We start from the raw sequence: 23,515 nt of genomic DNA, 5'->3' as shown, positions 1-23,515 counted from the left end.
ACCATCAATTTTCCTTCCTTTCTGGCTAAGAGGTAGGTCCCCTTATTGTATGTAGAAGTAAACAAATACTTGGGTCACAAAACATGTTTCTATGTGGCACTTTTGCATCAATTCAAGAATGGCATTACAAACATTGAAAGGGATGCACTCATACAAACATTAGCTGGCATCTGGTTCATTGACTTGAGAATAAAAGAGAGATGAAGCACATAGAGTGCAGAATGAAGTAAAGATAAAAACAAAAAATCATATATTACAAGAAGGACACTGGTAGTAACATTGTTCCTTTACCATTGGTATGCACTACCAAGTCTTCTGCATTTCTTGTTCCATGTCTGCATGCTTATACAGTCTCATACTGTATGAGCTGTTATCTTCAGAAGGTTTTGTTACTAGTTCACCAACAATGCTGAAAAAAAAAAAAACACTCTTACTTATATCCTGTGTGGCATGAAAGTATCTCACTGCACAGCAATGCAGTTCAGTAATCTTGCACTGTGCCACTGTGCTTGGACCAGATTCATTCTACTGCGCATTTACAGCATTATACAAAAGTATCAAGCTTTGAAAATCTGTGTTCGATAGATACAAAACATGCTGTGTTTACTACATAATCTTAAAACTTGCAGCCACAAATGTTCATGGCTCTTAGAGATTTACAGCACAGAACAAGGCCACATTGACATACATGGCATTAATGGTTATTTCAACCAACTTTTAAAAAGAAGAGCTGAAGTAATCCAGCACTTTTTTTTTTTTTTTGGTTGGAAAAAAAAAAAACTGAAAATGGAATTCAACTGATAGAAAGGTAACCAGGACAGTTGGGAGGTGTGCTCCATGCCAACAGGAACATTGACAATTTAGGAATACGTCATCAAATTTCCCACTCCTGAAAATAACTGAATGCAATAAGTGACTTATACAGATGTCCCATCATAAAGCTTATGCTTGAATTTAAATCATTCAGGTTATCTCTTTAACTACACCTTCCTACACCAGCTACATAATGTATATGAAATAAACCAAGGGGGGGGGGGGGGGGGACAGTTGTTGAGAATTAACACACATTTCATATGTCTAAAAATACACTGATTTAGAGGAGCCTGTCTGTCATCCTTCTTACAAACAAACATGTATTTATTACTTGAGAATCAAAAACCTATTTATACATGTATGATGCAAAGGTAATAACCAGGGCTCCACACTAACTTTTATTTTTGGTGGCCCAAAGGCAAACATCCAACCTTTTTTGGTGGCCCGATCAGGCCACCAAATTCTTCATTGCTGAAATTTTGGTGGCCCGTCTTGCGTTTTTGGTGGCCCTGGGCCACCGGGCCACCGTTAGTGTCGAGCCCTGTAATAACAATCCTTCATAATCTCTGAAGAAAGGATTCACCATGAAATGAATCCAACACTGTTGTGATTTCACACACATATTCTTTTCTTTCACATGTAGAATAAAAAACAAACTGTCAAAGTTGATTTTTCTCACTATAATTAATCTTGAGCAGCAAGATAAAATGACAGACATTTCTATTGTATATTTACGCATGTTATCAAGATGAAGAGCCATGCCTTTACATAAAATTGTAAATTAAGCAGTGTTTAGATCATGTGCTATTTTGTCTTAAGTTTTGAAGGGTAAAATACACCACACTAGCAGATATTTTGCTAGACTGATGACCTGCCCTTCTATGTCATCTGTATATCCTACAATTGGGCAAGTTACTGACTGGAAAGCTTATCAAATAAATCCATAAGAATTCATAACAAAATACTTCGGTATTTGGTGACTTTCTGCTGATGGAGCATGTTGAAATGTTTTTTTTAAAAAAGGACAGTTTGCAGTGGAATTCATGAATAGTTGCCTTGAAAGTAACACTGTAAAAAGTCCAACAGGTTTCTTAGGGTCTCTCTTCATTACTACATAGACCTTTAAAACCACAGATAACCTAAGCTAGGACAAAATATTGTTTTAATGTTTGTGAATGGACATGCTCCACTCCAGTTGGCTACTCCAAACACAGACAATGTGGCCATTGCCACTGAGTACTTGATGACCAGCACCTGTCATTCATTGCACAAACTCTGGGGCTCCTCGAAGCTGCTTGACTGAGGCATGCAGCAGGTGTTCTACAGGGCTGGCTCTTTTGCCTGGCTGTGTGAGAGGGACAGAGTGTGTTACCTCTCCCATCACCGTTGGCTATGGGCGGGACTTCTCAAAGGCTTCATGTTGCTGATGAGCTGCAAGAAGAGCAAAGGATATGGAGACACTGACATGAGGCAAGAGCAGCTATGTGTATATCTTCACATGGGAGAAATGCATGATTCCTTCACATGGGAGAAATGCATGATTCAAACTCAACAGTAACGTGGATGTCCTGCAAGGAGCCTAAATTTACTTCTGTTTGATAACATTGGCCCCCTTCAATATTCCACACCATGTATCGCCACCGCAAAAAGCTATCACGGTGATGTTTCACAACTTTTTTATTTTGAGTCTCCCTCATCTTTTGACACTAAATTTGCAACACCCGGGCATACAGATCCAAAATTACACATAAATATGAACATGCATGTCAGACCAAAATTGCTCAAAAATTTGAATTCTTGTACAATTTCAATGAAAGCTGTCAAATTTTATAAAATCATGATTATTTTGGGGTTTTATTGATTGAAATCAACTAATAGCATATTTTCATGTTTGGAACAATATCAAGGAGAAATTTCATCCAAAAAGCAATGAAATACAAAACTAGAAATGTCGCTATGGCGACTGGTATGCCTCCCCCATAATGCATGGTTCTCATAATAGGTCTCCACATCTTGACAATGTGGGATGACAGTTTCACATTATTGGCAAAATATTGAAATGACAGGTTTGTCACAAATGTGTTGAATGTTCACTTTCCTTGAACTAGGTTTGCTATATTGTCTTAGGGTGCAGGTACGTGTATTTGGGGATTTGAGGATTTTTACTTTAGACTTTTGACCCTTTAATAAGTTTATGCATTGAGTAATTTTCAAGGTATGGCGAAAAGTGTAATTTTACTATCAAATAGTAAATTATTTGCATTTTAGCCTGGCCTTTGACCCTAATCACTATCAGTTAGAACATGCATTAATACTTCCTATGTACTAAGTTTCCTGATGATACCTTGAGCTACTTTCGAGATATGGAGGAAGAATTGAAATTTAGCTCTTTCACTTGAGCTGTAACCTTTTCACCTTTGACCTTTTGGCAAGAAACTCCCCAGAGAATCTCCATCGGGTAATACATGTATGTATCAAGTTTGAAGAAAAATCCTGTTGGCATTACACAAATATGAGGGAAATAGTGACATTTGACTCCCTGACCTTTGACCCCTGATCCCCCCCCCCCCATTCCCTAGATAATCACTGCCAGTCAGTACATGCATATGTACCAAGTTCTATGAAGATACCTTGAACCACTGGAAAGATATGGAGGAAAAAAAAGAAAATTTTCACATTTTCACATGACCTTTGACCTTTGAACTTTGACCTCAAGACCCTAAACTCTCTCTGGGGAATCTCTATGTGGTAGTATATGTATACACTAAGTTTCAAGAAAATACCTTCAGGCATTGCATAGATATGGGGGAAATAGTGCAATTTTGAGCATTTGACCTTGACCTTTTGACCTTTGACCTCGAGCATGGGCACCCAAAAGTTGATAGGCACAACTTCGCCCACTCATACATATACATGGCAAGTTTCATTAGAATACCTGAAACGGTTTTTTAGTTACGCCGTCCACACAATTGATTACGGACGGAAGGACAGACGGACAGATGGACGGAAGGACGGACGGATGGATGGATGGACAAACAGATGGACGGACCGATGGACAGACAACCCAAAAACATAATGCCTCCGGCGACACTTTGTGGCGGAGGCATAAAAAGTTGAAAAACAAAACAAATACATAAGAAATGTAAGAAATAAAATACTTGGAATTTTTTCCGATGGCACAATTTTTTTTTCATAACATTTGCTAAAGACATTAGAAAGAATTTTACACACAAAATGTGCCTGTTTTGAGGTTTATTTAGTGATTTATAGCAAATAATCTTAAATTATGAATCATTATGCATGACTTAGCATAGTTTAGCATAAATGATAATTTGCTGAAAAATTAACTTAAATTAAACTTTACAGATTACGCTACAGGCAATGTGTGTGCTGATTTTTGTCGTGATCACACGGTCGACAGCCGAGATCTGGAGGGGGGGGGGGGGGCCTGTGAGGCTCCCCCCCCCCCCCCCAGCTCTATCATCTACCTAAATAGCCTGGCCTAGTTAGTAACTTAGGGTCAAGAAAGGGAAGAAGAAAAATATTTGGAAGCTAATTGAGCACACCCTTGTATCCACAACGTTATGTCCACACAATAACTGGAGTACCTAAAGTATTTACATGATGAAAACAAAGAAAGAGTAATGAGCTTTCAACATGATCTCACATTTGTAGAACGTTGCCCTGAAGTCGATGTCTGGTGTCAAATCTTTGACCTTTTCCACAATAGAAGCTTGATCAGATAGCCTTGAAAACCGATTCCAGACCTGAATTACATCATTGTTATTTCTTACGCTGACACTGACACCAATTATTTCATCATCTGTGCCAACAAAAGGAGAGAAGAAAGAGTGATAACATATGAGACCGTAAATGAATAAAGGCATTCATGTCACACCTGCTACATCTAACTATACTGAATTAATCACCTTGTTAAACTACATCTACTATCAAGTAACACATTTGGGCAAGGCAATTTCCACTCTGATTTGTGAATAAACATGATTATATTCACTATTATCATTTCTGATGAACATTGACAGATCGTGAAGACCAATTTAGTTCCTTAGATATGATAATGCTCAAAATAATCTCTATCTGCAATTGGGATATGGTTCTAATCCTCTTGTCACATTGATGTTAAAAAAAGTTAAAGGTAAGCACCCCAGTCACTGACATAAAATAAAATGGTTTAATTGCCATACAGAGATGATCCATAATGATATCAATCTTCCTACTAATGATTTATAGAAGTATGATGTATTATTAAGGGAATAATCAACGTTGGTGAATGTGATGGGACAAACTATCACTTCCGAGGCGATCTGGATGTAGCTACCTTTCCCCAAGTGCAACTGAGGAAAGATAGCGTACACATTCAGATCACCGAGGAAGTGATAGTTTGTCTCATTGCCTGAAACTAAAAGTTGATTATTTGCTTTATATTCCACATCTAGGGTCCTAGATATTCCCATTTTATTCCACATCTAGGGTCCTAGATATTCCCATTTTATTCCACATCTGAAACCATTTTAGCTGTCTCTAGGTATCCTTAGGGCTTAGGGTACGTACTTTACTTTAGACCTATGCGTGTACATGATCTGACAAAACAATGAATTTGCTCCGCACACCGTGGCACCGAAATTAGGCCAAATGATAGTCCACAGTGCAACGCACTTTTATTTTGCGTGTACTCATCTTGCATTAGGACTGTATGGACTGAAGGGATCAGCGAAACAAAAGGGACTATCAACATAGAGTGTAACAAACTTTTCTTCTTGGGTGATGTGAAGGGCAAAAGTACACTTTATCACGTGATCAGCTCTTGACCAATCCTATAGCAAGATTCTTAGTATGTGGAATACAAATAAGAATATCTATACAATGAGCCCTGATCTGTTAACAGCCCTTTCCTTCCTTGTGTAGTACAGCCATAAACATGAACTATCCACACCTGGTGCAACACTCTTTGAAAACTGCTCTCCTATTGCTGCGAGTAGAACCTCCTTCCAAACTTTGGTCTGTGAAATGAAGCATGAAATAAAAATGACTTATCTCAGACAAACTAGGGCAGAGACAGAGAAGATAAGATAGGTCTATCATCAAATTCCAAGAGATTTGAGTGGATGTGAAGGTGACAGAAACAGATGTAGAAACCAATATGTAATATGAAAATGGAATGTTAAATAATACTTAAGAGAAGTAAGAAATTGTCTTACAAATATATGAGTGTCTCTACAAAAGACAGCAAATTATGATAATAAAGGGAAATTTATTCCATCCTAATATCATCTAGCTTTGTATGAAAACAGATAAATCAGAGAATATGCATGATCATTAATGCCACAAGAAGAATGAGTCATTTTTAGGAGCTTCTGCAGATTTCGTATCATTTTTCACACATATGTGACAGACCAATGCAGAAATACCTTTTCCACAAGGCTGCATAGGCATATTGGCATGGGCCCCAAACTTTAAAGCTAAAACATAGTATCAAAATTCATCTTTTACCAGTTAGAATTAGTTTGCAATATATCGGAAAGCTTGGGATTTGCTTGGATAATGACTTAATTTTTGTATTTTTTTTAGTTCAGTTTTGAGTTTCTATTTGGAAATTATCCTTCCCATTCAGCATTGTGGGGAGGTAGAATGTTACTTGATGATCCAACATGCAATTGTAATTGTAATCTGTATGTCATTTACTTCAGCATGAAAGATTGCTCATATGGATATTGCCATGGCCCAATTTGTCAATTATCTATAATCTATTATGAAAAATTACTTAGCAACCACAATTGGGTTAGCTCCAGGATTGTGGACTTTCAGCAAACATTTTGGGCTAATACTTACACATTTCTGTCGTTACAGAACTGAAATCTTGATATCACAGCATTATTTAGTTATTTCTTATGCATATGTGTACATTCTGGATCAATAATCAACAGTTCTGCAGATACACGTGTATACGAGAGCAATGTTTTGGCTTTAAAGCTAGGCAAGTGCTCAATCACCTCAACTGCCTAGCAGTGAGTTTAAAGACCAGGTAGTGTGGGGACAGGAGGGTGCCCAACTGAATCAAGCCTAATTCACTGCCCATTGATTGACATTCACATACCATGAAAATTGTGCAGGTCTGCTTGAATTGCCATGATTCTTCAGCCATCTTTACGTACAAAAGAGATCAGTGATAAAAGCTGTACGCAATCTGTTATGGGAATTTCAGAATAAATCCACGTTGGGCCAGCCTTCCCATTGCATGGTATCCCCATACTACCAGGTCTTTACATTAACTAAGGCAAGCAGGTAAGTGGACTTGCTGCATCCTGTGTGCACTCCAGAGAAGCCTTTTGGATGAATGCCAAGCAACGCACACCAAGCACACCAAACAGTGTGCATGTGTCAACAAAAACCTTGCATATAATGCAGTGTGTGGTTATGAATGTCAAACTTTAAATCACTAAAATAACCATAATGACAATGGAAAAGTAAAATAAGGTGCACATTTGCAAAAGGTCACAGTAGCAAGGATCTCACCGTGAAGTGCTTTGGAACTTTGAATTTCCAATCTCCTCCTTGTGAGTTATTTGGGTCCTCCCTGCAAGAAATGAAAATAAGTGTCAACTCTATTTTCTCAGGTAATAGACAAATAAAATATGTTATAAAAGCTTTTCATATGTAGGGTAGTTTCATGGGTGTCTTGCATTACAAGCAAAGAGCCACGTGTACAAGAGTTTGCTGTATCAATACATGATGTGACAACACAGGGAGACAATATCTTTATTAAAAAAAAAGGATCTAATCTTGTTCTACTATTGCTGAAGCATGTAAGACACTAATATTGCACAGCTCATGTTTAATCGACACATTTGTTTGTGTTGTGTGGCTTGTTTTATTTTGTTTTACCTCCTTTTCTTTCTTTTTTTTTTTTTTTTGCTCAGTTTTCCCCCAAACCTGAATCCATAAAAGGCCAAAACAAAGAATGGGAAACTCTGACACAACTGAATTTGAAAAATGACTCACCATAGAGGTTTGATTTTTCCTCTCATGAGGTGATAGCTGTACCTTAGCGATAGCTTGCTGGCATCAGGAATGTTGTTGTACACACCCCAGAAATTCTGCCATGAAAAGCACAACATATATACATCATGTACATTTCACACTACTCATAACCAGGTTACACTATAACCTGTATTATTACCTTTTCTGTATGAGAATAGCCTGAAACATAAACAACATGGCATAGATAAACCCAAGCCACAGTGCCACTGCTACTGTTGAGCCCTGTACATACACACACACACACACAACACACACATACAATTGTATATATACAATTATGCACATATATCAATCAAACACAAACCAACAAAAATGAAAACAGTTTTCTGCATTAACTTCAACACATCTACAGCTCTATCAAGTCCCTGTAAAGGCTGTGTCACACCTTTCCGGGCAAGCCTTGCATACAACTTGCGAAGAACAATTTTTACTACCCGGAGGTCCCTGCAGATGACCCACACATGACAGTACCTAGCATGTATCTCATTCGTAGTTGCCCGGGATTTTCTAGCATACCGGACATTCCTGAGGGCGGACAAGCATTTAACGAGTCAGTGCATGTGTCTTACTTGCTGGACGCGTTCTACTTAAATTCTACTTGTGAGTATAGTGTGTGATCTTCGTACCAGTCGCGTGGGGGCTGACAACTCAGTGAAGGAATTCCTCTGAAGGAATGGCTGAAGTCCCACAGAATGTCATTATCTTGGCTGCATACGGGACTGCGAAGTACCTGCGTGGGAGTTGCTTGAGAGGTGCTGCCGCTGAGGACCTCCTACTGGCGTTCTGAGTGGACCTCTCCGGGCATTCCCGCGACTCATCCGGCAAAAAATTATGGTCATGCTCAAAACATGGCTGCAGTTAAATCGGACTTGCGTGTGCACCTCCGGGCAACTACAGGCGAGATACGCGCTAGGTACTGTCAGGTGCGGACCAACTACGGAGAGCTCCAGGTAGCAAATTCGTTTCCCCGGAAGTCAGGCCGCAAAACTTCCCCAGATGTGGTATGACAAGGCCTTGAGCATGCTCAAAACTTGTTCCGAGAAAGTCATGGGGGTTCGCTCGCAGAGGTACACGCAGAACACCAGTATGAGACCCTTACCAGCATTACCTCGCAGGCAACTCCAACGCAGGTACATCTCAGTACCTGTAAGTTGCTCGTAACAGAAAACTGATTGGTTTCAAAGCTCTCACGTATGTCACACGGAATACACGCAAGTAGAAGGTAAGTAGTACGTGTCTAGTAGGTAAGAAACAGGTGCGAAACTTGCAAACATTCTTGCCCGCCCGCGGAAAATTTTCCTACGTGCGGAAAATCCCTCCTCGCAACAAGCCCGGTTAGCTTAGGAAAGGTGTGACACGGCCTTTAAATACAGAGTCACCAGGCAAGTACAGACATGAAATGCACAAATCTATATCAATGGACACACTGGGATGGGTAAAGTTCAACTATGATTTACTTTCTTATACAAGGTGTAAAAGGTTTTTTTTTTTTTTTTTTTTTATGCCTCCGCCACGAAGTGTCGCCAGAGGCATTATGTTTTAGGGTTGTCCGTCCGTCCCTCCGTCCGTCCTTCTGTCCATAATCAGTTTTGTGAACAGCGTAACTAAAAAATTGTTTGAGGTGTCCTACTGAAACTTGGCATGTATATATGTATGAGTGGGCAAAGTTGTGCCTATCAACTTTTGAGTGCACATGCTCAAGGTCTAAGGTCAAGGTCAAATGCTCAAAATTTCACTATTTTCCCCATATCTATGCAATGCCTGAAGGCACTTTCTTGAAACTTATTGTATACGTGTACTACCAAATAAAGATTCTCCACAGAAAGTTTTGGGTCATGAGGTCAGAGGTTAAAGGTCAAATGTCAAGTGAAAATTTTAAAATTCCTTTTTTTTTTTCCTCCATATCTCATATATGGTTCAAGGTATCTATATGGAACTTAGTACATATGTATGTATTGACTGGTAGTGATTATGTAGGGAATTTGGGATCATGGGTCAGAGATCACGGTCAAAGGTCAAGGTAAACTCCTCAAAATTTCACTATTTTCCTCATGTTTATGCAATGCCTGCAGGATTTTTCTTACATGGATTACCCAACAGACATTCACTTGGAAGTTTCTTGCCAAAAGGTCAAAAGGTCAAAGGTCAGGTGAAAGTGCTAAATTTCACTTATTCCTCCATATCTCAAAAGTGACTCAACGTATCATCATGAAACTTAGTACATATCTATAAGATGCATGTTCTACCTGACAGTGATTCTCTTGGGAATTTTAGAATCATAGGGTCAAAGTCAAGGGTCAGAGGCCAGGTTAAAATGCTAAAGTTTTACTAAACTGAAATTACACTTTTTCCCCATACCTTGAAAATTACTTAATGCATAAACTTATCAAAGGGTCAAAAGTCGCATAAAAATCCTCAAATCCCTAAATACCTGCACTCTTTACATATTATAGCCATTCATCCAATTAAACCTAGTTCAAGGAAAGTGAACATTCAACACATTTGTGACAAACCTGTCATTTTAATAATTTGCCAAATAATGTGGAACTGTCATCACACTTTGCCAAGACATTGGACTATAGACCAATTAGGAGAATCATGCATCATGGCGGAGGCATACCAGTCGCCATAGCGACATTTTTAGTTAATGATTATATTTACCTCCACTGTCTTTACAGTATAGATTTCTTCCAAATTAGCCTCAACTTCTGCTGCAGTAGCATTTGGCTTTGACCTGGCAGAGAAAAAGCATTGAAGACAATGTCAACCTATCAGATAAATACAAAAGATGACAATAAGTACAGACCCCACAGCCTGATTAGGAATAGGATGTGTACTGTAGGATATATAGGAGCATAACTCTGATGGCACAATATCACAGCAAAATTTCCAATGCACATTAATTTGCTTGTGTACATATGATGTGACATTAATCTGTTAAATGAGATCGTTTTTCAGCATGCACTCTTACAAAAAAAAAAACTTTGCCCAGAATTTATCTTAGTGAGGGACAAAAATGCAAATGTACAACAGAAGTTTCAGCGATGTCAAGGTGAGGCTTGCTGGGAGTGAGACTTCTGATTTCCCAACATTAGCACACGGATTGTGAGAGAGTGTGTGTGTGTGCACACAAGCAGAGCTGCAGTGTGGATAAAGGCAAAGCCAAATGGCAAAGTTGCCCTGGTGAGCTAGCTACCTAGCCAAGGCTGGAGGCACTAATAGCTGGCCAAGTGCGCAGCCAATCTAATCATACACGGAAGAGTGAGCTAATATAGAACTGGTATTTCATTACTTTTAGCATGCACTCTGCAAACATTTATTGCAATAATTTCATCGCTTATGATCGAAGTTGGATTGTAATGACAATTGCAGAAAAGCTGAAACACATGAGAATACAATTTGGGAATCTTTAGAATAATTTTGAAGTCAAAACTGTGCATGGCCCCTACACCCCTGGGTTACTTTTACAATTGCCTTTTCAGAAATTATATAAACTATAATTATACTGATATCATTGTGATCATTATACAATTATCATCATTTTTGTAATCACCATATCAATGTTATCAGCACTGATCACAATTCCATTTTCATTTTTATCAATGTATATATCAAGATATGCAAAATGAAATTTTGTGATTTTTTTTTGTTTTTGATAACACAAACAGAAAGGAGAGCTGAAAAACAGCTGGATCACACAGAGTAGTCAATTCGTCTTTTTCTCTAAACTTTATATCTTATTAGAGTTCACAGACTTTTAGAATGTCCGAGTTTTTTCAAAAATGTCACTGACCTACTTTTCTGTTTTTTCTGTTTCCATGCAAAATAATAATAATACGAGCCTATCTACCACCATTTGGAATTTGATTTTCATATCAAAAAGGTCTGCCAAAAAAATTGTCATGGCCAGCGGGACCGTGGGGGCCATGGGGGCTCGGGCCCAAAACTTTTTGTGCACCATACAAAGGAATACATAAGGTGTCATCACTTTGGGCCCCACACTTATTTTTTAACCCGGAAGTACGTAAGTGGCACTTAATAGGAATAGAGAGCTTGAAGTGTGGGCGCGGGTTTGTTTTTCCACTGAAGACCTTTTTTTTTTTTTTTTTTTGCTTGTCAGGTGAAAAAATGCGGAAATGGAAGGGGAGAGTGAGAGATGAGCTGAGGACCCTTTTTTTTCTTTTTTCTTTTTTTCTTGTTAGCTCATGAAAACCGGAAGTGGCCCCCCCCCCCCCCCACTTTTGAAAATGCTCCGTCGGCCCTGATAGTTAAAAGAAAACTGTACTGACGTCTGATAATTCTAATGTACATTTTTTGATGCCTACTACTGGAAAGAGAGGATTGTAAAACCCAGGATAAGCCTGTAATGATTTTTTGAAAAAAATGAAAACGAGCAAGCCATGGAACGATCCACACAATTTGGCCTACGTCACAGGCGCTCTTGGTGCACAACTCCGACATCAGCAAGACGAACTACATAATGCCAATTTACTGATGAAATCTCACACGAAGTACTGCAAAAGCTGTTATTTAGTATAATTGCAATATGGAGCTATAATAAACATGTTAAACAATATATATTCATCTTTAAAAGCAATCTCTTCAACAGCTTTTTATTTAGATAAAACTTGTGGGGAAATTCCAGATATGCAAAATGAAATTGGCATCGTTATCCGAACGTGCTGCCCATAGAAGACTGTGTGTAAGTAACGTTACGCATTGATGATCATGATGATGGGATCGAGCGATGGTTCGCCAGTTCAAACTACTGGTATCTAACGTAGATGAGGGCTGAGTGAATCTAACTCCAAATGTAGATAGACTCTCTTCAACGGCACGCACGATTTACACTTAGTGAGATGAAAACGGTACCCAGTACACATAGACTCTGAAATACTAGGACTAGGACTACTGAGCAGTCAAGGAGTAGGTTCTACGTGGCAGTCCAAGTTTTGATGAGTAGGCCCTACACTCACTCACCGTCGACATTGCAGCTGTAAGCCCTATGTGCACAGCGCTAATAAGGCACAACGTAACGTTACATACCCCTGCTGCCAGAACTTGAAGAAAGTCCAGACGAAAGTCCAGACTCCAGATCTAGATCTGGACCCTTGTCCTGCAGGCACTGTTGTTCCTGTGCTGGATTTTTCAGGTAAGGTATCTGCTTTATGGATTTCCGATGTTTTGTAGTCGAGATAAATCTCATAGTGGTGTTATTTACACCAAGGACTAATGTTAGATCTAACAGTTTGTTTCAGTAGGCCTACGTACTAGGACCTATATCTCGGAAGAGTGGCGTGACCACGTAGATTCTAACACAGTGTCGCCGCTTCGCGATCCCAGCGCTGGTGAAGGTATAGTGCTGGCGTACTTCCGTATCCATGTAGATATCTCAAAATTCACCTTGCCAAATGGCACCAAACTCACAGGAAATACACTATGATTCATATCCAACAGCTCACGTTAATTGGAAACAAATCACATGTCGGGAAGCGTAAGTGTAGATGTCGACTTTCCTGTCGGCGTCGCTAAAAATAATCTGCTCTACGACTAACACGAGTGATTGCGGCCAGGTCCTACCTACCTGCTGCGCACGCACAGACTGAAGTTAGCCATTTAATATCATGAGACAAATCTTTCAAGTAATCGGGGGCAATAAATAAATTTACAAATCATTTGTGGTAAGTTGAATGAAAAAAGTAGTTCCTATATCACACAAGTCGCAAAAACCATTACACTTTTGAGTTTAGTTCTCGCGTAAATTCACCGTTCGCAGAGTACTAGTCGGCTAATTTCAGTTCTAGATTGTGCATCTTGCGTTCGCCAAGATCTCTCGCGAAGAGTGAGTTTTTTTTAAGTGACGACTTGAAAGTCGACGTCAATATTGATACTTCTCGATTACTGATTTCGTTCAAATATAAGAGAATACTTTGAAATATGCTATGAAGTATATCCTGTAATTTTGGTGCAATTTGGTTTGGTGAAATTTGAGATATCTACATGGATAGAACAGTACACAAGCGCCACCTGCTAGCTAAATTAGGCCTAAGCGTCGTCTGCTACTCGATACGAATTGACGCAAGCGTATGCGAGCACTTGTAATGTAATCAGTAATAGTGAGAGCACCTGTGACATCATAACATCCGGGCTCGTCAGCTCATTAGCATAATTCTCACCTAAAAAGTTCCATTTTTTAACATTAAATTACGGACGTAATCGTTATGAAATTTTGATTCTGTTTGCACTGCTGGGTCTTTTAGAATTAAAAGAACAACATATAAAAAAATAAAAAACGGTAAAATGCCCTTTTAAGGGTGTGTACAGTTCTGGTTGAGGTGAGGATTTAGCTTTTATCGCTTTGCGAGATATTCAGAAACCACTCTATGAGATGTCAAAGAGCATGCAACTCTACGGGGTATCAAAAGTTTATTTGATGAAAATCGGTTTTGAAATGGCTGAGATATCAAAAACAAGGTGAAACAAAGAGATCCTAATAAAAGGCGTGGCCTGTCACCTTTTATTATTATCACTTTTTTTGATATCTCAGCCATTTGAAAACCAATTTTCATCAAATAAACGTTGAATCCTTCTTAAAATTACATGCTCTTTCATATTTCATAAGTAGTTTCTCATTATCTCACTTAGGAATGTTCAAAACATGAATACCCACCTCAACCAATACTGTTCAGTCCCTTTAAAGCATATGTAGAGAGCTTCAAGAGGGTACTCACAGCACAAGTACTGTATGCACACAGACCGTCAAAGTCAGCACTGTGTACTGCCAGGGCTGCAGACTACAACTTTCAGAAGGTTCACAAGGTACCTGGCTGACGTGATATGCCAGGATTTTGAGTCATTAGGAGTTTTTGGCAACCAAAAGTGTGAAAAATTTCAGATTGGTTTTACCCGACTTTTATTCCTGAGGCATCCACTGCCTCCCCCATCAGTACAGTTGTGGGCAGGTAGAATATTATATGAATTGTATCCCAACATTAATTCCAGTAGCAGTAGTATTTCCCAACAAGCTACATCATGTGATTCACTCTCAGAGTGAGGTGGCGGATCCTACTTTACTACTTTGGTCCATTGTGTCAATTATTGACAATTCAAAAATCCATTATGAAACATTACATAGCAATCATGAATAGATAGGTTCTGACTGAGCTGAGAGTGCAATGCTGTCAGCTAACTTTTCGGCTAAATGTTGTAAATGTTTTGCATTTTCTTAAATCCAAGTAAAATTGTGATGTTATCATATATTTCACACATTTCTTATGCAAATGATAATGTGCTCATTGTAGAGCAAAAAAAGAAAAAAAAAATCAGCAGTTTCTGCAACTGCAAGTAGGCCTAGGTCTACGGAGTACATTGAGACTATGTTTTACCTTTAACTCTGTTAAAGTGTTAGAAACTAAATTTTACTACTAAATTTTACATATTTTTTCTAGTGTTTACACTGCACTGGCTGGCATGGCACTGCCGCCGCCGTCCGAACGAGTAGTTTAATTTTTACAGATAAATATTGCCAAAACCATGACAAAGGCACATAAATTTACTAGAGTCTACATATTAGTTTAATATAGCGCACACACAGTGACGAACCGAGTAAATTTACTCGCGAGTAGAACCCTTCGGTAAACTACCTCCCTGGCTGGCTAGACCAAAGATCCGTCTGTCCGGAGGAGTATCTTATTTTTCTGACGTCACCGTTTTAGAAAGTTACACTAGGGAATCCGATTCGTAGGGTTTCTTGTCAGATGATCAGAGTAAAATTAATTTCTTGTGTGTGTTTATGTTTGCATGTTTGCACAGCACAGCCAGTCATACACACACGAAAAACAACATGCGGGACTGAGGTAATTACTCTTCGTGGGTATCAACGGTTTCAGTGAACGGAGTTCACCGTGAGACATGCAAAGGTAAAAACAGACCTTTCCAGCCAAAATGTCCATGGCGTATTTAGAGGCACACCAGCTGTAGTTGTTTCTGACTTTATACAATCAGCTAGACCATCGAAAGAGACACTCGACTGCAGTTCTTGATGTGATGTCGCAGAAGTGGCGCACTCCGACGTTGCCATTTTCGTCGACAACAAGAAATACGGGCGCGCTGCATGCATGCAGCACGAATATGATGCCGCGCACCGCAGGGATCTAGAATAGACCCGAGAGCGCACTCACTCAATACTAGTACATGTACTAGTAAGCTAGTCTCCGAGATCGAGATTCGCCGGTGTGAGTAGGTGTGTGCGTGCAGAAAGAAGGGCCCAGGGGGAGGTGGTGGGGGGAGGGATGCAAAGAATCATTTCGTTGAAAAGTTTTCATTTTCATCTGAGGTGTCAAAGACTTGAGTATTGCGCAGGGGCGGATCCAGGAATTCTGTAAAGGGGGGCGTGACTAATATTTCTGGTGCCACTTCCGGGTTTCATTTCATTTTTTGTTCTTTTTATTTCTTTTGTTTTTAACGAAAAATAAAGCGGGGGGGGGGGGCCCTCTGGATCCGCCACTGTTGCGGGTCGTCATGGGGATCTGGGGAGAAGCCGGGAAGAAGCAGTTTTCTAGAACACAATACTTTCGGTTAGATCTCGATGACTGTGGGCGGTTTACTCAGTATCACATTAATAGGGCAGTGATAAACATAACGTCTTTAATAGGACGATAATTAATGAGAGAGTCTGACAGTGTGAATTTGGCTGAGACTTTAAGTCGAATTATTCATATGTCTCAGCAGGCTCTATCTTGAAATCAAAGATGATTCGAAGATAGCCCACAAACCGTGACCATTGAAATGAATTTCAGATGCAAAACCTCCATGAATCCAAGTGGTATATCCATTCACTAGTTATATATTTCACAAAAATAGGTTTTATCTTTGTGACTCACACTGGTGATTGTGTGTGTGTGTGTGTGTGTGTGTGTGTGTGTGTGCATGCGTTTCTGTGTTCTTGCCTAAACTAATGTCTTGTTTATTGTTGTTGTTGTTACAGTTTAATTAACATACACTTGGGGCATAGATGATAGCAGAGAATAACAAAAATAGCCAAATTGACAATAGAGTTGCTTAAATACATCCTTCAAATAATATACTATTTCACAAATCAAATACTGCGATCATTTTATTGCCATGCATGATTTCATTGAACATATTACTAGAATTTTATGATTTATTTGTTGTTGTTTTTTTATAATTGTTATTATTGGAGGCTTGAAAACACAGGTCTTATAGGCGTCCACTATACTCCTAGTAGGTCCTATAGCCCATATCACTCATTATCAGAGGGATAGTGAAACCTAGAGAGGCAAACAAGCAACGCTTTGTTCGTCTCTATATCCAATTAATCCAAGTAGGTAAGTAATTTCTAACCAATGGCCGATATATTCAACAACTGTTTGATAACAATCCATTTAATATTGATATTCTGATGTCACTGAGATCATTAATTACTGGAAATAAATGGAGGGGGCGCCCCCCCCCCCCCTCCCCGACCGTGGAATTCCTGATCCGCCCCTGGAATAGATTAAAAAAACAACAAAAAACGAAATTGCACACTGCATGCACATCATTTCGATGTAGCACGCATCATGCCAGATATAAAGATGGCTGACGTCATTCACGCACTCTACAATAAAATCATTTGTACTTTCCCTCAAATGCACAATTTTTTTTTTTTATCTTTCAATTAAAATGCACTATTTTTTAATATATTGATCACAGTATTCTTGTCGATGATGGAAAACTTAACTCGTGTGACTGGGTCAGCTGCCAGTGCACATAAACCACGTGACGTATTCACCTTCCGTACCCTGCCTCACGTCACATGATTCTTTCCGATCGCTCAGCTAAACACGGCGCTCGCGCTCGCTGTGGATACTGGTCATATTAGCACACGTATTCGACGTACCGCCACTACAATCTACTAGTATAATACCTGCCTGCACTGCGGCTGCGCCCATGCACCACACGTACACCATATCACCACCAAAGATCGTGTAAATGATCTGTGATACCACGACCACAGCTGGTTGCTGCCCAATCAAACGCAAAAAGTGACTCCAATTATTCTGTTTTACCAAGGAAGGATCACACACTTGGTGTTACCCTCCCTACTTGGTATTTCCCTGCCTACTATATCTGGAGGTTGGACTGCATTTGGATCCCGAGGGCCCGGCCTGTCGAAGTGTCAGTGTTTGTGCTACTTCATTGATTCTTGATAAAAATGGCAGAGGTGTGGCAGCTGCTCCTCCTCCTGGTTGCATGTCTTGCTCTTCTCCCTGGTGCCCAAGCCTTCGGGGCCGGCGACGCAATAGCCCTGATAGGTGGCCTAATTATCGGGATCTTGGGCATTCTGGCCTGTGTTGGATGCTATGCCCGGAAGAAGAGAGGAGACTTATGAAGACTGAGCCTTCCATCATGGGATCCTATAAAATCACCAAGTCTCCTAGTGTGGAAAACATTGTTGGCATGAACTGCAATACCGGGAATTATTGATATGATTTGGAGGGGTGCAACACACTGTCACTGGTGTCCACTGGTGACTGGAGCTTGTGCCATATGCCATAGATATTCAACTTTAAGAATTTGAATATTGATCATGAATTTAGTGCTGTATTAATATCATGGCTTCTGCTTCCAGTTTTTCGGAAAATAATGAAGAAATAAAAGGTTTCTCTTGAATATTACAAGCAATTTTCTGAGAATAACATAACTTTTCAAACTCTCTATAAACAGATGCCATTACATAATATCAATTCACGTCTGTGCCTCATCGTTTGTGATATGCATATAGTCTTCATGGGCCAAGCCTCGACCAAACTGCAACCAGCCTGAACGCAAAGCAGTAAAACTGTGTGAAGGAGCGCACTGGGGTTAGTCTCTACCTAGACATGTCGTTGGATTTGCATCCTCGTCATCTTATACCAGCAAAAGCTCATCTCTGGGATTTCCTTCTTCACCAAAGACTCGAGAATGGACAGACTGGTGATATTGTGATGGTGCCTTCATGTAGAGGAGCGGAGTGAGCAGTAATTCACTGTAGTGTAGAGACGAGCATCGGGGACTGTGACCTATGTTCAAGCAGTTTGCAAGAGCCAGAAATATGCTGAAGGGAGGAGGTTGTGACAGTATTATTCATGTCCATTATTTCCCCATATACACTACAGTGCGGGTAACTTTGCGTTCGGGCTCCCACAGTACAACAACTGTGTAATGGAGCACCTCGGGGGTTACAGTGCAGGGCTGAAGGCCATACTGTGCTGCCTATTAACACATACTGATACACTTGTACTCAACCCCTAACCATAACCAAAGATCTATTTAAAGAAACAACGTTATTAAGTCAAAATGAAGCCATATAGCAAGAAAGTCCTCGGTATCGCACCAGTAGCTTGATTTCATCCTTTAAAAGTGCATGTGTTTATCCATATCTGAATCTCGTAGATTACATTCATTCCTGAATTTTATGATCCACCTATGTAAAGGTGTGTCATGCAGAGCTGGCTTATAGTTTCAGTTATTAAGGTTTAATAGAACTTGGCAACTTTTCATACTTCTGTTTAAGATACATGATCAGCTGACAATTTGTTTCCACAGGCAAGTATTTGATTATAATGGTATGTGATGTGCATAATTGAAGAATAATTGAACGATCCATTGGGTAATTCTAACGGTTTTGTGCCACTGGTCTTTTCAGTGAAGGAGCATATTTTTTTTTTTACATTTCCAGCCACTGATGCATTGAAATCAACTCATACATGTACTCTAGTTGCTGAAATAGCAGTGGACAAGCCTGCACATATTATGATGTGTATGAGTAATATGCTAATTTTAAAGTACACACTGTGGAGATGTTATTTGTCTGCTATTTGTCTAGTGATATGCATATTAGTAGCAAGCACATTAAGGATGCCTGCTTGTACCTTGAACTCAGCAAGCAGTGGCTGTGGTACAAAATGTATGTGATGAAGCCTGTGTACAGGAAATCACCATTGGAGCATATTGCATTAGTGCAGCAAGTAAACACTGTTTACTGTGTTCAACAGATGATCACATGATACAGTATATCTAGTGTACATACATGTATTGTATGGTGGTCTTTCATCTGCTCTCCCTTTTGTGAGTGTTAGTGCTTGATTACTGACTAGCCTCCTGCAAAGCTTGCATATGATGTTAAATGAAATTCTGAACATTTTGCTCATGTCTTTCAAATTCAAGATGATATAAAATAACTGCAAATTCCATCAAGAGTAGCTCCATAAGACATGCATTAAGGTACTGGATGTACAGGTACTAGGATGTCTTTGGTTTGCTTGTGACAATGGTGTTTTCCCTAATCATATGTCAAAAGATTTTTTTCATGTTTAGAACCAAACATTCCAGGTCTGTATTTTCTTTAAAGAATTTGGCTGTGTAGTTCAGATGAATTACCAAGATCTGCAAAGTGTGTGTATACCAGTGAACAAAAGAATAGTATAATCAAAGGGCATAAGAACCTCAATTTATGGTGACCTCAACTGACTGTAAAGTTAGTTGTCAGGTACAAAATGTTTGCTCACCAGTTAAAGTAGTTGCATTTCTATAAACTTTCATCATTACACTGTTGTAGTCAATGAGTTATCTGAAGCTCATCACAGGTATAATTACATTTCATAAATGTTTTGATTTTCTGTTTATTCTGATTTGCCTTAATTTGACTCAGAATGGTATGCCACGTTTAGCGCATGCCTTAAACATTGTCAGTTTATATTTGCCAGACATACAAACTTAGACTGTCAGTAACTTTTGTTTGGAATATTTGTCAAAGACCATCTTCCCCAGGCTGCTTTGTAAAATAAATGTAAGAGCCTTTGAAACATAGTAGGGCTACCTGCTGTAGGCAAATATAGTGTGTTGTAACTGGACAGCTTGATTAATGGATGAGCCAGCTGAAGGTTAGATTTTGTTATGCCAGCAGAGTGTCACGATACCTGGTACAAATGTATGATGATAATCAACAGGCTTAGAGATGGTGAGATGTGGCAGCCAAAACATTGAAGTATTATGATGGTTCAAAACTGTATGAATTGCATCAATTTGGTATGAAATTTTTTCCATGTTTGTAATGAAATATATGTACTCCACATCTGTTTTCTTTTGTGTGCACAACAATATTGTGATGCAGGGAGAAACAAGTCTACATTTGTTGGAAATGTGAATTTATATGAGGTACACAGTGTACATGTTCAGAATTATTCAAAAGAATTTTCTATATGATTTGATACAGGGAGTTAGTAACTGTATAACTGTCATTAATATTACATTAGAGAAATGCCACTTTAGGGCATCAAAGTTCTAAAATTTGACAGATATAGTAATTCGTAAGTTATTTCATCTTTTTGTTATAAAGTCTGATTGATCTCTTAGACCCTGTTTACAGTGAGTGAAAAGGCCGGGCTCGGCCGCGGCCGAGCCCGGCCTTCATTTCACTGTAAATGCGCAAAAGGCCAAATGCGGTACTGAGATCGGCCGCGCATTTGGCCAAGCTCTGGAGGTAGTCTCGGCCGAGCCCGGCCTTTTCTCACTGTAAACGCAAACTGGGCCAAGTGCGATACCAAATTTAGTCTGGCTTCCAGACCCTCAGATATTTCCCTATTCAGGATATTAACGCACTCAACATCAAAAACTAGTATAGTTTAAGGTGGTTTTGTCCTGCAAAGGCCTTTGCCTTTTGTCCTGCAAAGGTCTTTGCCTTTGCCCTTGGCAAAGGCGGCGACTTCGTCGCCACGGAGTCCAGTTGGCAAAGGGTCTGGAAACCAGACTATACCAAATTGTGTTTGTTTACAAGCAGAGCGCCACTACGACAAAATATTGAAAGGTTTGAATTAAAAGCCCGGGCCTAGCCCGACACTGTAAATGGACAAAATTGCGGGGTCGAGTACCGCAATTGAGGCCGGGCTCGGCCGCGGCTCAGCTCGGCTCTGCACTGTTAACGGGGTCATAGACAATAGTACACATTGGCTTTGATTCACCTACATTAAGTTCCACATGTAAAGTTAGAACTCATTATTTGTTTATTAACCATGATTAGTATGATAGAAGATACATTAATTTAACAGTACAATGAACAAAAAGTTTCTTTGGCTGTAATTGTACTAATACATTTTACAGTTAAAACTTACATTATCTAATATCACATGTACTTTGTATGGACACTAGGGAGCATTGGAAGTATTCTTCGTGACCTCTATGTCACAAAGTTCTTTTTGTCAAATCTTTCATTTCACATGAGTCATTCCTGTCTAGTTTAATATTTCATCTCATTTGTATGCAGCTATACAATATTGAAGGTATACCAGGTATTACTAAAGGTCAACATTCAACTTCATCGGTAAAATTTGAATGGATGAATTGTGTAAACATATTATGACTTTATGATTATCAAACCAATTTACTTTTTTAGACAAAAACTATTCGGCCTGTATACTATGTGAGGTGGGTGGTACAGTGTACATTCAAATCTTTTTAAGAACTTCAGCTCCTCTCCGGAGCAACATTTGTCTTGCATGTGAGGCACATGTATGTTTGGCAAAATTCAGTGGAATGTGTACCTCTTCTTCAGTCCTATGATTTGACTCACTGTTTGTGCCTCGGAATTCTTTCTCAATAAACAGGACTAATTTGTTTCATCAAGTTGTAACAGGCTTTTTGTAATGAATGAATGCCAGTCTTTTAACAATTATATAATGACCAGTGATGTTTTTGCATGTGAAATACATACAATGTACCTCAAATTCTGAACTTCTTATCTCAAGCCTCAGAACACAACATTTGACAGTCAATCATAATCCAAACGTGATAAACTGTATTTCTACTCACAGGTGACATCACAACAAAAGTTGTGATGTCACCTGTGATCACGGCTGAATCTATCCCAGCTCATCATGTACAATACACATACTGATATCATATTTTGTGTGTATTTGTCTATGTGTTTGTGTGTGTGTGTGTGTGTGTGAGAGAGCATGTGTGTGTGTGTTTGATAGAATGGCTTGGAAGAAAATGGGAATTAAAGTACTACATGTACAAGTAATGTGCATATGTGGTTGCAACAATATTACTATCTGACAAAATCTGTAAAATAAGAGGTCCCCTGGCATATGTTACAGCTGTACATGCTGAACTCTGCTCATATAAATACACCTGTAGTTTCACAAATTCTGAAACTGAAGAATTTGTGTGTCACACATTTCTAATCAAGATATTTTTCTTTTCTTTTGTTCAGTAAGCTTATTTTAATACACAATAAGCCTTCACTAAACTCCAGTCCTAAAGAAAGAGTCTCTTCCCTTTACAAAAAAAAATGTCACCAATAAAAGAGTCAGCTGAAGTTAGTATCGCACTGCCTATACATTAACACTTTATCCTTACATATGCACATACAGTAGCAAGATGGGTCTCGTAGATACTGTTATTACACTTCATGTTATGTAAGAAATGTTCCAGGGTAGCGTGTAGCAAGAAAAGGCAGAAACTGTTGTCAATTGTGAGCTGGTGCACCTGGTAAGGGCAAAGCACATACCAGTAAATGGCCATTGTGCTCATTTCTGTTGACTTTTTGCTGATGACATCACAAAAGGAGGGAAATATCTTTTTTTAAGAGAAGAACTTT

General features: G+C 39.2%; 2 protein-coding genes across 2 annotated transcripts in view; both read right to left on the bottom strand.

Moving 5' to 3' along the window:
* Positions 1 to 23,515, bottom strand: part of LOC140246225 (mitochondrial 10-formyltetrahydrofolate dehydrogenase-like) — a 647,794-nt gene that overhangs the window by 276,255 nt on the left and 348,024 nt on the right. The gene's annotated exons all lie outside the window — the stretch shown is intronic.
* Positions 1,585 to 15,952, bottom strand: LOC140240698 (eukaryotic translation initiation factor 4E type 3-like). The gene is made up of 7 exons (XM_072320460.1): positions 15,804 to 15,952; positions 10,534 to 10,606; positions 7,834 to 7,928; positions 7,348 to 7,408; positions 5,768 to 5,834; positions 4,481 to 4,636; positions 1,585 to 2,244 (listed from the first exon to the last, which is right to left on the bottom strand). Exons 1-7 carry the CDS (start codon positions 15,950 to 15,952, stop codon positions 2,204 to 2,206), a joined length of 642 nt encoding a protein of 213 aa, XP_072176561.1. The 3' UTR covers positions 1,585 to 2,203.

The sequence above is a fragment of the Diadema setosum genome, chromosome 2, assembly GCF_964275005.1.
Source record: "Diadema setosum chromosome 2, eeDiaSeto1, whole genome shotgun sequence".
NCBI lineage: Eukaryota > Metazoa > Echinodermata > Echinoidea > Diadematoida > Diadematidae > Diadema > Diadema setosum.
The sequence above is the reverse complement of the archived record's forward strand: the minus strand, read 5'-3'. Positions and strand labels throughout refer to the sequence as shown.

Bases quoted from the DNA above. Each gene is read 5' to 3' on its own strand.
- LOC140240698 (XM_072320460.1), bottom strand. From the start codon at position 15,952: ATGGCAACGTCGGAGTGCGCCACTTCTGCGACATCACATCAAGAACTG. The intron at 10,607-15,803 runs GTCTGTTTTTAC...TTTCTCTGCCAG, and splicing joins TGGACATTTTGGCTGGAAAG to GTCAAAGCCAAATGCTACTG. The intron at 2,245-4,480 runs GTGAGATCATGT...CTCTTCTTGCAG, and splicing joins CAGGGCAACGTTCTACAAAT to CTCATCAGCAACATGAAGCC.